Source organism: Coptis chinensis, chromosome 2 (genome assembly GCF_015680905.1).
Source record: "Coptis chinensis isolate HL-2020 chromosome 2, ASM1568090v1, whole genome shotgun sequence".
Taxonomy (NCBI): Eukaryota; Viridiplantae; Streptophyta; class Magnoliopsida; order Ranunculales; family Ranunculaceae; genus Coptis; species Coptis chinensis.
The window spans coordinates 47,059,758-47,075,933 of record NC_141457.1 but is presented as its reverse complement, the minus strand read 5'-3'; the positions used below and the strand labels follow the sequence as shown (position 1 = coordinate 47,075,933).

At 34.5% G+C, this 16,176-nt stretch overlaps 1 protein-coding gene across 1 annotated transcript; it reads left to right on the top strand.

Annotated features, from left to right (window-relative positions):
• The first annotated feature begins 11,692 nt into the window (after positions 1 to 11,692).
• On the top strand, positions 11,693 to 13,016 carry LOC147516296 (uncharacterized). Its single transcript, XM_086588956.1, has one exon. It carries the CDS (start codon positions 11,747 to 11,749, stop codon positions 12,797 to 12,799), a length of 1,053 nt encoding a protein of 350 aa, XP_086445082.1. The 5' UTR covers positions 11,693 to 11,746; the 3' UTR covers positions 12,800 to 13,016.
• The last annotated feature ends 3,160 nt before the right edge of the window (positions 13,017 to 16,176 follow it).

Below are 16,176 nucleotides of genomic sequence, written 5' to 3'. Positions count from 1 at the left end.
GTATTTAAGTGATGACACAAAGGAGACATATAATATGAGTAGAGAAATCACACATCCACTTGTTTGATCACCATACCATATCCTAAGCTAGAATTTAGGCCCTCTTTGAATCGATATAGTTAAAAATTCATACTTATAAGTAATTATCCGTTAGTCGCCCCACTGAGCTTTTCATTAGCCTTTTTCGCAACCACAAATCCTATACCCATCTTTTAAAATAATAAAAATAAAAATAAAAATACCCATCTTTGAATGAGTCTGAGAAAAGGATGAGTAAAGAGAATAAAGAGAAAGACTTGTAGAAAACCAAAAATTAGTTAGTTGCTTCAGAAAATAAAAAGAAAAGAAGTTCCCATCCAAAGAAAAGAAAAGAAAAAGAAAAATAGAAATAAAACAAAAACTCCAAAAATAGAATATAAGGAGTCAAAAAAGCCAAAATAAAAAAGCCAAGGATGGAAACTAAGTAAGGATAGAAGCAAAGTAAGAACAACGTTTTCTTTAGTTACATATAATTGAAGACCCTATTATCTCAGACTTGTTTATTTGAATATTCATTCCGTTTCTTCTTAAACCATCCCCTCAACCTCGTATCACCTAATAAATACCTCTAGCTCAATTAGGATGAAATTGGTGTGATAGTAAGTGGTAGATATGATTGATCGACCTCAGCTCCTTTGGACGTCATTGAGATTATGAGAAAACGTGTACCCACTGCACATTGGAGTGAGCTAACTTGAGTGGAAAAATCAGAGTATTTTTGACTTGACAAGTTGTGAGGACCTACTTAAGGACACTATTCCAAAAGTTTCAAAAACGGACCTACCATTGCATTTCATAACATAGTTCATAGCATGCATGTGTATTATTAGATAATTTGATTATTATGCGTGCATTAGCTTAGGTTTCAGAAGCATTGTTCTTATTATATTGTTATTGAGATGTATAAATATCTGAGATTAAATTAGGAAATTTTATTTTTATCTCTTAGTCGTTGTAGTATAAATGAAGTTTATGAGTACTTTCTCTGGAAAACTCTCACGAGGCATAACTCGTCCACTAGGGAATTCCTAGTGGTTTAAGGCCTTGTTGCTTATAGTCAATGCAATCACACTCTGCGAAACGAGATTAGTTAGGACTATATTTTTGGTCACTTATCTGTTTTTATTTCTCATCTTTGCTTGAGGACAACCAAAATGTTGTTTAGGGGTGGTGTGATAAGCATCCAAAAGTGTTGTTTAAACCCCTTAATAGTACTCTACTTAGGCCAATTATGTTTATAATAAATGAGAGTTAGTACTGTTTACATGTTTTTGTGCATTCCAGGACTTAAAATTGATTAGGTGACTAAAAGCTTCACTTTTGTATGGAAAACGAGTCAAGATTATTACCAAGGAAGTTCTACGTTTAAAACCCAAGAATCATAGAGAAAAGCCTTTTTTAAGCCCAGTCAAAGCTGGGAAGTCAAAGTCAATCCGGGTAGAAAAAGGATAGAAAAGTCAATAGAACTTCAACAGGCTGTATCTTTGGACTCAGGCCTCGGAATTAGGCTTACTTTATGTCAAAACAACCGTCTCGGAATCACCTTTCCAATGGACCCAGCCTTGCCCAAATTAGAGCTATAAGCGTGGACGAAAAAGGCACAGAAGTAATTTCCAGCAGCTGTGGCCTCTTTAGATTTAACCTAATTGACTTTGGGCTCACATTAGAGGCCCAAAGTCTCCATTTTTAGCCCATACACGAAAATGTAACCCTAACCCTCTCCTATATAAAGAGGGTTAATGTTAAACACTAAAATCTCTCTTCTAGCTTCCCCTCTTTAGTTAATTTTAGTTTAGTTTAATTTAATTAGTTTTTACTTTCATTAAGGTTAGCAAATGTAGCCACCATTAATTCCCATAAATAAAAGCTTTAGTTTTTCATTTAATTTGTCTTTTCAATTATGTCTTTAGTATAATTAGTTAATATGATTCCAATGAAACAAGGCTAAACCTCCATTAGAGGAGGTTTATGAAGCCATGTGAGGATGATTAATCATTAGTATTTATTGTTTTGCAAATAAGAACTTCAAGTTCTTCGTTATGAGTAACTAGAGATAGAGCTCATAACGGAGAACTAGAGTATAAAGCCACCACCAAAGAGATTTGTGGTGGAGCTACGCTCTCATGCTAGTGAAACCTCGATCCGAGAGGACTTGGCATTCACTAGGGATCAATACAAGCAATTCGATACCAACTAATAGTTAATCGAACCGCGTGGCGGATTAAACCCCTTCTAATTCCTTTATTCATCAATTAAATTTACTGTTTTCACCTCCTATCTGCTGTTTTGACTCTTATTAGTGAAACCTATTTGCAATCTAGATTCCTATCCAAGTAGTGTACAACTAGAGTTTGGCGAACACGACTACTCCCCTTTATCTCACATGATTTAGAGAGTATTTATCTATTGTTTTTCCACCATAATTTACTGTCCATGATCTCATAATTCTACTGTTCATCAATTTAGCATAATCCCATTACTATCAGGTGGTAAACTAGGCATTTTCTATATAATAGTATATTTCTTCCTTTCTAATTTTTTTTTTTGAAAAAGACCAAAAATATTTTTCTATTTAGTATTAAAAAGTCTTGTTTCCTTTTTGTAGGATGAATAAAATTTTTAGAAGTCTCATTATAGCAATAGAGTAAGGACTTGTTCTTTGTACTTAGACTGATATACAAACAATAGTTTCTGCATTTTTCATGAATGGCATGCATCAGCATTTGTTTATATATAGTAGTGAGTTTCCGAAGCCAAGGTTAGAACAATTAAGTTCTATTTCCTGTGAGAATCTAGCCAAAAGCCTCATCTTGATGATTATTGAGTGATGACACAAATGATGTCTGGATAGAAAGACCACACGTCCACTTGCTTGATCATCACGCCATATCCTAAGAGAGAATTTATGCCCTTTGTGGATCGATATAGCCAAATAAGCGTTAAAAATCCAAAAAGATAGTTTTCATCTAGTTACCCCTCTTGAGCATTCACCCTTTTCTAAAAGCCTTTTTATTCTTCACAAAAAATTCCTAACCCGTTACAACACACAATAAAAAGCTTACCCAGTAGACAAGTTGAGAACTGGATGGATATAAAAAAAAAAAAGAGAAGAGAAGACCTTGTACAAAAACAAAAAAGTTAATTGCTTCAAAAAGAAAAGAAACGAAAGACCCATCAAAAACCAAAACTCCAAAAAAATCAAAGGAGTCAAAAATCGAATCTCCCAAAAGTTCAAAAATCAAAAGGAGACGATATTAGAAACAAAAAGAAACAAAAGAAAAGTTAGAACTCTCAAAATTCAAAATCATATGGAGTCACAAAGCCAAAAGGCAGAATGTATCACAATTCAGAAGCAAAAGAACGAAACGAGGTTCTTCTCTGGTTACAAGTATCTTGAAGACCCAGTTTCTCAACTTATCAGATTTTGTTTTCCCTTCAATTTTCTTTCTAAACCATCACCCTAGCCCCGTAACTCCTAATAAAAGACCTCTAGCTCGATTATGAATAGGATGGTGTGATAGTAAGTGGAAAAAGTGATCAATCGACCCCAATTTCTTTGGACGTCATTTGAGTATGCAAGGAATATAAGTGCCCACTGCATTTGAGAGAATGAATTTTGAGTGAATCTATTAGAGAGTTGTGATTACAACACACCCCTATGAGAACCCACTTTAAGGACGCTCTCTAAAAGCCTCGAAAACAACTCTGCTTTTACATTTCATTGCTCATGTTTTGCACATTTATCTTTAGATGATTAAATTATTGTATATATGTTATTCTAAGTTCAAAGGAGCTTATCTTTATTCACCGCTAATGAGATGTATGAACTTCTAAGAATAAATAAGAAAATAAGACTCTTTGTACTAAATAGAAGAACTTTGTGAGTACCTTCATTGAAAAACTCTCAAGAGGCTTAAAGCTCATCCACTAGGGAATTCCTAGTGGTTTAAGGCCTTGTTGCATATGGTCAATGCAATCGCACTCTGTGAAACGAGATTAGTATAACTTATAATAAATCACTCATTTGTGATTTTAGTTTTTTCTCTCATCCTTCCTTAAGGACAAGCAAGATGCTATTTGGGGGTGGTGATCAACTCCCAAATGTGCGTTTGATTACCCTTATATTGCTGTATTACAACCTTTTTTACGCTTAACGAAAAGACAACTCATAACTTTTATTATTATTTTCAGGTTATGAAGTATTCCAGACCACTTATCGTAAAAGCTGCGTTTTAGTGCCAAAAGGAGCATTAATCATGCTTATTATGAAGACCATAAGCTGTTATGGAAAAGTGCTAAAAAAGTCAAAGTCAACGATCAAAGTCAAAGGTCAAGGTTAAAAGTCAAAGTCCTCAACTGAGAAGACCAGAGATGGATGCCCTTATTTCAAAATATGACATTCTCCCAAAACCTACCTTGGTCAAGAATAAATCAAAAGCAAAAGCAAAAGTAAAAGTAAAAGCAAAAGTGAAGTGTGAGGTGTCTCATTTATAATAGAGAAGGACGAATTTGTAAAAGGCAAAAGTAGGGGTATATAATCCAAAAGTAGGGGAGAGAGAAAACATCCATTGTCTTAGGATCCAAACCATTTGGGTTGTTTAATTTCTTGTCTAGTTTTTCAATTCAAGTTTTTACTTTACTGTTCTTAATTTCCTTTTAATTAAAACTTGTTATTTTCTTTTGTTCTTATTTCAATCTTCAATCAATCTTTCTTTCAATGTTTTCATGTCATTTCAATACCAACAACTAAAGCTTTCATGTTTTCATTAGCTTAAAACCAATCTAATCTATACCAAGAATCTACCTTTCTTCTTCACAACTCCCACACTCAAACTCTAAACAATTTATGATGAACCTCACTTCTAAACAAACTCTTTGTAGTAACACACCACTGATTACAAAGTTCAAGCAGTGACATTTTCAGCACAGTGTCACTAGAACACTGCAGAGCATTAGAGATGCACTCCCGCGTAGTGATAGACACGTTTGGACCTGACGTCATCAAAGAGAAGGATCTTCTAGACGTCGAGACGAGTCACACATGGATTCCGACTAGGCAGCTCCCTAGTGTCCATATAGATAGTTTATTGTCTATGTTTTATCTTTAATTTGTTGTTTTATCTTTTCTTTATTATGACGTTTAGTATAAGTTTAATTATATGTTTGATATTATATGCTTGTTTGATTTATTTTCTTGTGGAATTTGGTATATGAGTAGAAGGTAATACAGATACATCATGCCAAAATTTTCCATTTTTCCTTTATGCATTTCATATATGTTTTAAAAAATACAAAAACCCAAAAAGATAATTCATAGTAGAATAATTATCCCTAGTATAATAAACCATATATTTTTTGTTCTATATCGAGCAACCCACTCCCCAAACTTATTTGGGAGTGGCGTATTTTCATCATGAATATCAGAATACAGGTGTATCACCATTTTTGCTCATGTTTATATGGTAATCTCTTTCCTTATCTCTTCATACTTTGATGGCAAAGCATATTTCTATTTGGGGGTGGTAAAGTAATATTTTGCAAAAACTAGGCATTTTTCTATAGTAGATATAATATTATATTTCTTCCTTTCTAAATTTTTTTTCGGAAAAGACCAAAAATATTTTTCTGGTCAGTATTAAAAAGTCTTGTTTTCCTTTTCTAAGATGAATAAAAAGTTTAGAAGTCCCATTATAGCAATAGAGTAAGGTATTGTTCTTCGAACTTAGACTAATATACGTACAATAGTTTCTGCATCTTTTCATGAATGACATGCACCAGCATTTGTTTGTATATAGCAGTGAGTTTCCGAGATCAAGGTTAGAACAATTAAGTTCCATATCTTGTGAGAATCTAGGCAAAAGTCTCATCTGAATGATTATTGAGTGATGACACAAAGGATGTCCGGATAGAAAGCCAACACGTCCACTTGCTTGATCACCACGCCATATCCTAAGAGAGAATTTAGGCCATTTTTGGATCGATATAGCCAAATATAAACGTTAAAAACCCAAAAAGATAGTTTTTCCACTAGAACTCCCAAAAATTCAAAATCATATGGAGTCACAAAGCTAAAGGGCTAAAAGAATGAATCACAATTTGGAAGCAAAGAACAAAACGAGGTTCTTCTATGGTTACAAGTATCTTGAAGACCCAATTTCTCAACTTATCAGATTTTGTTTTTCCCTTCCTTTTTCTTTCTTAACCATCACCCTAGCCCCGTAACTCATAATAAAAGACCTCTAGCTCAATTAGGATAGGATGGTGTGATAGTAAGTGGCAAGCATGATCAATCGACCCCGGTTTCTTTGGATGTCATTTGAGTATGTGAGGAATATAAGTGCCCACTGCACTTGAGAGAATGAACGTTGAGTGAATCTATTAGAGAGTTGTGATTGCAACACACCCCTATGAGAACCAACCTGAAGGACGCTCTTCAAAAGTCTCATAAACGACTCTGCTTTTACATTTTATTGCTCATGTTTTGCACATTTATCTTTAAGTGATTAAATTACTGTACATATGTTAATCTAAGTTCAAAGGAGCTTGTCCTTATTCCCCAATGAGATGTATAGACTTTTGAGAATAAATAAGGAAACAAGACCCTTGTACTAAATAGAAGAAGTTTGTGAGTACCTTCACTGGAAAACTCTCACGAGGCTTAAAGCTCGTCCACTAGGGAATTCCTAGTGGTTTAAGGCCTTGTTGCATATGTTCAATGCAATCGCACTCCGCGAAACGAGATTAGTATAACTTATAATAAATTACTCATTTATTATCTTAGTTTTTTCTCTCATTCTTACTTGAGGACAAGCAAGATTCTATTTGGGGGGTGGTGATTAGCTCCTAAATGTGCATTTGATTACCCTTTTATTACTATATTACAACCTTTCTTACGTTTAATGAAAATACAACTCATAGCTTTTATTGCCTTTTTCAGGTTACAGAGAAATTCAGACCACTTATCATAAAAGCTATGTCTTAGCACTGATAAGCACCCAAAAGTGTATTATGAAACCCCGTTGAGAGATATAAATTTTGTTAACTATGTGTTTAATAATCATGAAATAAATATGTTTTCATACTTTTGCAGGTATTCACAGTAAACATGGAAATATGGTTTAAACCTGCGATAAAGCACGAGGAACGACATATATATGAATTATTCCAAATTCGCACAGAAGCATCAAACTTCCGAAGCTCCTACCTCTTGAACCAGGACTCCGAATGCGACAAGTGAGCTGCTTTCGGACAATCGTATGATGAACTCTACGCATAGGCGGGAAGTTGTAAAATTGCCCAAAGACCGGACCGCCACTGGACTACACATAGGACCCACTATGCAGGCCCATAAGATTGGATGAGTCATCAATCATGGAGCATGTCAAGACAAAAATGACAAATTATTGGTGCAAAGTTGACACCTTGGATGTAATTAATTAGATTAGGTGTTAATAGTAAAAAAAAAGGCAAGGTGTCACTTTGTTTTAATGTGGTGGATAAAAATGAAGTAAATGTGGTTTGATGTTTCACATGGGAGGAAATGAGATGTCTTTCATATGGAGAAGAAAACAAAACAAGGGGGACACTCCATTTACTCCCTTGACTTCTTTTCCTTACCTTGTATTATTTTAGTTCCTTAGCCATTTTTATTATTTAGTTTTTTAGTTTTGTAAGAAAAGCTTGTATAGTTTTAATGGAGGAAACTTTGGTTTTCTTCTAATTGAAAATAAATCAAAAGCAAGTGAGTTAGATAATTAGTCTTCTTTTTCCTTTTTCTCTCTCTCTCTTTATACTTTCTAACTTGTAATCCTTCATCCCAAGGATCATGAGCTAACTTCCTCTTGGGGAGTTAATCAAACTCATGTGAGGGAAAAATCTTTGTTGTTGGTTTGGTGGGTTGTTTAGGAAGAACAACTAGACCTACACCCTATCCCAAAATGATAGTTGGTGTAGTGTCTAGTTAGAGATCAAAGTGATGAGCTTAGAGATAAGTCATTGCTTTGATTCCACTTGCTAGCATGTATGAGCTTAGAGATGAGCCATACATGTTAGGGATCAAGTTTTCTTCTATTAGACTTGTCTATGAGTTCTAGGAAGAATAAAATAAATTTATTAAAATCAACAACAAAAGTTAGCTTCACATAAGGGGGATTAACTCTCCATATTTTCTTTTAGTAAATCGTATTGTGTTTAGTTGCATTCACTTGAAACTTAATTTTTTTATGTTTGTGTAGACAAGAAACCTAGTATTAGTATTTAAACTTACTCACTAGTTCCCTAAGAGGAAAAACCAAGTTGTAGTTGTCCTAGACTTTAGGTTAGATCGAATTTTTACTCCAACTATATGAACATGAAATTTTGTGAGTAAGGAAACTTTGAAATTGCACTTTTGTCAAAATTAGAAGAGACAATCTCTAACGTAGTAAAAGTGGATATCAAGTACCAAAATGAGCCTTAATCACGCTTATTATGAAGACCATAAGCTGCTATGAAAAAGTGCTGAAAAAGTTGAAGTCAAAGGTCAAATCCCTAAACTCAGAAGACCAGAGGTGGAGGTCCCACAAAATATGGCATTCTCCAAAACCTATCTTGATCAAGAAGAAATCAAAAAGCAAAAGGAAAAAGTAAAAGCATAAAGTAGGGGTATATAAACTAAAAGTTAGGGAGAGAGCATCTAGACTTAATCTAGTGTCATGTAGGATTTATTTTTCTAGTCTTTTTTTTCATTCAAGTCATTTTACTTTATTGTTCTTCATTTCAATTTTTTTATTTACTTTGTTATTCAATCAATCAATCTTCTTTCTAGTTGTTAATTCTTCAACCAATCATTTCCTTTCATTGCTTTCAAGTTATGTTTTTCATTCATTAAAACCATTTAAACTTTCCTTCAATGTTCTTCACAAACTAGTAAATAAAACTTGTCCTAAACTAAAGATCCTACCTTCCTTTCTTTAACTCCCAACCATTCAAACTCTAAACAATCTATGGTGAACCTCACTTCAATCAACTTTAAAGATACTTCCACAACTAAAACTTCATGTACCTTATGAAGATTGAAGATGTTCCAACCTATGCTAGGGTGTTGGAAAATAATGATTGTAAATAGGTCCTTATGTGGATATGATGACTTTTGGTTAGAGGTTATGGAAATGGACTCGTTACTCGCACTAGTGGTCTTCTAGTGTTTCCTTTTTTTGAAAAGGAATCACTAAGAGCCTCAACCTTGTGAGCAAAGGATCCATCCGGAACATTGGAGATGGAATTGACATATCTGTCTTCAATGATCCATGGATTAGGATGCATGATAAACCTGTGGTGATAAAAGACCTACAAACCCCAATGGGAAATCAGGCATACTGGAAGGTCAAACATCTTATCAAGGAAGATGGCCATGGGTGGGACCATGACTTAATTGATTAAGTGTTTGACCCTGTAGTAGCTGGAATCATCAAAGGTATTCACATCAGACGTCAAGAAGGAGGGAAATATGAACTTCTCTGGTGGCCTAATAAAAAAGGGAAGTTTTTTTGTCAAATCTGCTTTCCACCTCAAATCTGAAGACTGGAGAGGTTATGACTCCACTTTTCAGGTTAAAACTATCAAAAGGATCTGGAAAGCAGAGGTGGCAGCTAGAGAGCAAGATCTCTTGTGGAAAATGCACACGAATATCCTACCTACTGGAGAAAGGGTACAAAAGAGAATAAACAACAAGGAAACTAGGTATGCTTTTTGCTATAGGGAACTGGAAAACACAGGAACATGTGTTCTTTGAATGTGACTGGGCCAAATCTCTTTAGGTAGCCTCACCACTTGGGTTGAGAACTAAAGTCAATAAGGGGTGGAATACTAGAAAAAGCTGGGTTTATGAGATTATGGAATAGTGTAATAATACAAATGCTCATATAACCAACTTGGGGGTGTATGCCTGCACCCTCCTACATGCTATATGGGACAACAGGAACCTTGAGAAATTTGATAAAGGGGCAGCATGAAGGGAGGTAATTCTGGCAACAACAAGTACACAATGGCAGAGTAGACTCAAGGCTTTTGACAGGGAGATCTCTACCTCTAACTCAAATTTTGGTTACTCTTTTATCAATAGGAATGTAGATAATACTGTAATTCCACATGCATCTACTTCTAATGTAAATATACATGACACATCCTCTAATAATACATCTAACCATGGACAGGAGTTGGAGCTACTATGGCATGGGGGGAGGATGGAGCTCTACTAGCAGCTGCTGTGAGAAGATTTACTGCCAAGTCAGCTGAAGAAAGTGAGCTTTTAGCAACAGAAGTAGTAGTAAAGCTGGTAAAACATTTGGGAGGTGGGAAGTTTGTGTTTGAAGGAGACAACATCAATATCATCAACAGTTTGGAAGCTCAGGAGTCAAGTTTTGATTGGTCCTTACAAAACATAGCTAAAACCATCATTAGTTGGTTAAGACGTTGCTTTAATGGGGAGGCTCACGATCTAGCAAGATGGGTTGCAAGTATGGCAGACATGAGCACTCTACCAGTATGCTGTTCAGACGCTAACTGTATTTATCATTTATTATGATATATATATTAAGAGGCGCAGTATTGGCACCCCACTTTATGGGATTGGCACCCTTTTGGCAAAAAGTAAAACAATAATGGTTATTATTTATATGTCTTTTTACACCCCATATGCCCGATAGTTCTACGGCATCGGGTTGCCGCGAGATCTCATATCCTACAGCAGGGAGTTGCCGTGGAATATTTTTTTTTTTTTTTTTATTTTTTTTACTTCAAATTTTGCGTATTGAACACACACGACATATGGATACCTCATTTTATTCTTTAAAGCTTCTTTATACACTCTAAGAACAACACCAAAACCATGACAAAAAAAAAAAAAAAAAAACAATCGAAGCATAATTTTGCTATCTTGCGGTAAATATTTTCATATATTATAAGAAAAACTTATAATCAAATTAATGAAGAAGAGTTTTGATAATTAACACAAGCAAAGACTCTATTTTAGTGAACATAACCATCTCGCGGCAACTAACTTTTTTTTACGGTGGCTATTAAAAAAAATTTAAAATAAAAAAAGACTCACAGCAACAACCTTCCGTGGGATAAAAGATCTCGCGGCAACCCGATGCCGTGGATTGTGTGATCTCACGACAATCTCTTGCTATGAGTGTTTTTTTTATGTGATTAATGGAGGGGTGCCAGTACTTTTGAATTGGTCTGAATTGGTCAAAGGGGTGCCAATTCCATAAACTGGGGTGTCAATACCGCGACCCTATATTAAGGCTGAATTATCCAAAAAAAAAAAACTCATTGATCAAATGTTTTTCTGTTCAGTAAGCTTGTACATTGGATTGGTTTAGGCCGGACTTGGTCCATGCTCAGGGGAATCATCGGTTTGATTTGTTACTCTGACCGACTGACCAGGTGCTTAACAAATTTATTTAGCAATGTGATCATAAACAGATGCATTATGTATGAACTTTTTCCCATGGCTAGGTAAGTTGAGCACACACGCATCATACCCATTAAAAACACAAGAAAATAAGAAAGCAGTTTAGACAACTGATAAATATCATCATCAAAGTCTCGCCACTGATATTACGATACATTGTGATATTTCGCAGTATAACCTAAACAGCACAGCTTGTTTCCATTTTCCCAACTAGGGTTTTGAGACCCATCCTAATTTTCTCCCACAGCAATGAAGAAAAAGAAGCAGAGTTCCTCAAAGCCAACCTCAATTCTTGACCTTAAAACCTTAATCCAAAACCACTCAGTATTCTTCGACAACCTCGTTGAACTAATTCCAGCACGTTTTTATCTACCCGTTGAGGATAATGAAAAGCCATGGTTTCAAGGTTTAAGTAAAACAGCAAAATATTCAGCTAAAAAAGAGTCTAAACTAAATAGAAAGAAGGGCAAAAGAGAGAAACTAGACCCTGAAAAAAACTCGACTACATTGGAACTGTTAAAAGAGAAAATTGATACTGAGAATAAAAAGGAAGAGGATGAAGAGAGTGAAGATGATGATGATGATGATGTGGTGGTTGAGTTTGAGAGTAATGAGAATGAGGAAGGAGAGAATAATCGAGTGGGGCCGAAGGCGTCCGAGGGGTCAGTGACTTATGAGGAACTTAGGGAGAGGTTACATAGAAAGATTGAACAACTCAGGGGGAAGAGAGTTGCCAGCGAGATAGAAACACCGAGGAATGAGAAACGGAGAGAGATTCGTGAAGGGAAACGTAAACGATATGATGAGGGAAATGTGAAGGAGAGTCATGAGAAGGAGAAGAAGATTGAGGAGAATGTGGTGAAGGCTAGTGAGGGATTGGCATTTAGTCATGTGAAGATAGGGAGTGATGAAGAAGGGAGGAAGAAGAAGAGGAAGGTTTCGAAGGTGAAGGAGCTTGAGGAGGCGAAGAAGTTGGACGATATGAAGAAAGATCCGGAAGAAGGGAAAAAGTTTTTGTGGAAAGCGGCGACTAGTAGGGCGGCGGGGATTAAGGTTCATGATAATCCTAAGTTGATAAAGGAGAGTATTAAGAAAGATAAGAAGAGACATGAGAAGAATGTGGGGAAATGGAAAGAGAGAGTTGAGAGTAGAGATAAGGTTAGGATTGAAAAACAGCAGAAACGGTCTGGGAATATTGCTGAGAGGAAGAATGATAAGAAGATGAGGAGAATTGCAAAGAGGGAGAAGAAGCTTATGCGTCCTGGATTTGAAGGTCGCAAGGAAGGGTTTATTACTAAATGATAGATTGAAGTTAATTGTAATCGGAGAGGGGATTTTCTTGTTGTCGTTGTAGATCACCAAAGATGAGGTGAGGGGGTTATCTGTGTTTTTGCATTTAATATTAATGAATATGTTTCAGTAAACGGTTTTTTACTCTGTGGTTCTCTTAGTTTTCTTGTAAGAGATTGTTAAACTATATGGTTGAAATATGAAAGTTTTCATCATGAATTCGCATCAACTGATTGTTTTTGAGTTCTTGTTTCATTTTGCAATATTCTCAATCAAATAGTGAATATTTGTATGTTGTCTAATTCATTGGTGATCTATAGAACTATTTGAGTACTTGTATGGTACATCACGCTTTCACTAAGTTCAGTATAACAGTAGATTTTTTTTTTATATTTCCAAATAATGGAGCTAGAAATGTGTCATACACGTGTGCCTCAGATATATTATTGATTGGTCATCTTTTTGAAAATGTCGATATGGCTGCTTCATTTCATGCTTGATTAACTTTAGGTTCTTAAAAATCAGCTATAGTGAAATATTCGCCCTTGTGAAATTCAGTGTGATCTTTTTGGGGTTGTTGGTATCCCACCCTTTCAAAAAGATAATATTTTACTCTCTTTACTTGGTATAGGCCTATAGGGCTTCAATTGGAGCTCAGCTTAGAAGTTCTCTGACCCACTCTTAATTCAAACATTTAGCATATTAGAATATTTTCCTAGGAAGATATCAGCTTAGCTTCGTTGGTGAAGTTTGTGGGAGTTGTTGCTACAAACCCAGGATCAAAACCTGTCAGCACCATAAATGTTCAGTATAAGTTATTCAATAAGAAAATATAGTTAGAGTGCCCTTTGACCGTGGATTGGCTTTTGAATGTATGACTCTTAACCACCTTGGATTGTGTCACCGAGTTTAGATAGAAACTAGTATAACTGCTATACAAACTGTATCAGATCCGAACCTCCATCCATTGCCAGGAAGTTGAAGATTTGTATAGGCTCAACAAATGATTTTCTTGGCATTTGTTTTGCATACACCGTGATGAAGTTGGGGCTTGGAATCAGGTTTGTTTTGCATGACTACCATTGCTGGAAGAGCCAGGGTATACTTAGATTATGCTGCAGGAAAGGACAGGGAGGATAAGAAGAACGGGAAATAATCAGTATGAGAAGCTTCATTTGTTGCATTGTTCAAGTGTCTTTGATCTACAGTGAGTAGAATGTTCCACATACTTGATTCCTGAAAGGTTTTGTTCATGAATAGTGAGTTACAAAAAAATGCAAGTGGAAGTTCTTGTACGGGACCAGAGAGTAGTAATTATGCAATTAAGAAATGTACCCGTTCATAGATTACTATTTGAAATGCATAGAAAGATCGTTCACTATTTTATTTACACTTTGCTCATTGGCTCAGTTTTCCATACCAAGAGTTACAGTTTAAACTGTAACAGTATTATATACGTTAAAGAGATAATTATCGGAAAAGGAAAAAAAATCTGAAAATCTATTTTCTATCTAACAAAATAGAAAAGTGTGGGGCCAAAAGACTCCCTCCAATCCAATGGTAGATAATCATTCTTACTAAAATATGACTTGACAAATCTAAGTGTTTAGAGAATTTGTGCAATTTTGTTAAGTGTAATCAATACTATGAGATTCATCTAAAAATCAATCAAAAGTCAATAATTGTGACTGGGCTTATAAATGTTGGACTAGCCTATAAACTGTTGGGCCTCTAAATTTGACATGATATTGCACAATTGGTTGTCCCAATTGATGTTATTGGGTTTATGAATAATGAACAATTGGGCTGGCCTTGCATCGTGCCCGGCACGATGAGTTATCTACTATCTATATACTAAAACAGAGACTTTTAAAGGAGGATTTTCTCTCTCCTATGTGGCACTCTTAACATCACAAAATATATAATAGAAAATGAAAAAAAAAATAATAACGACAAAGCAATAATAACATATTTTAAAATATGTATAATATTGAATGAAACTAACGTAAAAAAACAATTAATGGGGAACCAAAAACTGGATGCAAATGTATCGAACTAACCTCAAATAATATTTAACGGGAAATCGGAAACTGAATGCAAATATAAGCATTAAACTAATCTTAAAAAATAATTAATAGAAAATCGGAATATGGATACAACTACATTAAACTAATCTCAAAGAATAATTAACGGAAAATCAAAACTTGGATGTAAATACATCAAACTAACATTAAAAAAAAATAATTGTCGAAAAATGAAAAACCTGGATGCAAATGCATTGAGCTAACCCTCAAAGATTAAATTAACGAAAATCGAAATCGAATACAACCGCATTGAACTAATCTCAAAGAAAAATTAATTATAAATTGGAAACATAATGCAAATGCGTAGAACTAATCTTAAAAAATAATTAACGGAAAATCGGAAACTATATGCAAATACAACTTTATCAAATAATAAATGAGAAATCAGAAACTGGATTCAAATATATTAAATTAATCTCACAGAATAATTAACGGGAAATAAAAAACTGGATGCAAATGCATCGAACTGACCTTGAAGAATAATTAACAGGAAATTGGAAATTTGATGCAAATATATTAAACTAACCAAAAAGAATAATTAATGAGAAATCAAAAACTGGATGCAACGGCATTGAATTGATCTCAAAAAATAAATAACGATAATTGGAAATTGGATGCAACTGCATTAAACTAACCTCAAAATATAAATAACGGAAAATCAGAAACTGGATACAAATGCATTGAACTAACCTCAAAACATAGTTGGATTATATGTTGTGGGAATGTCTCGATAAATATAGTTTTGTATTTAAAATGGTGTTTATCTTATCTCTTTCCGTATTCAAGTGGCTTCAATATATATGAAATTCGTCTTATTAGGCAATCTCACAAAACATCAATCAAACTTCTATTATTAAACAATAAAATGAAGTCGAAGGGTTTTATCAAATGTGAATTTTTTATTTTTAATGGAGAGTGAGGTTTTCACGTTATAAGAAATTTGGTTTAGTGATTAATGTAATATTAATATATAATAGTTATGTATATTTGCAAATATTTTTCAGAATAATTAATATAACAACACACGTTTGTAGATAATCTTTGAAGATCGATTCCACATAGTGAGTCATGCATAATTTAAATAATAATTAACAGGAAATCGAAAACTGAATAATCTTCGATGATCCCACATAGTAAATTAAGCATAATTTACTTTTTATGTCATGTTTGCAATGACACTACAGATGGATCAGTAGAAGTTGGTATTACACACCACATTAGATAATTATAAGGAAATCGAAAATTGGATTCAAATACATAACTGAGCTCAAAGAGTAATTAACGAGAAATTTGAAACTTTATGCA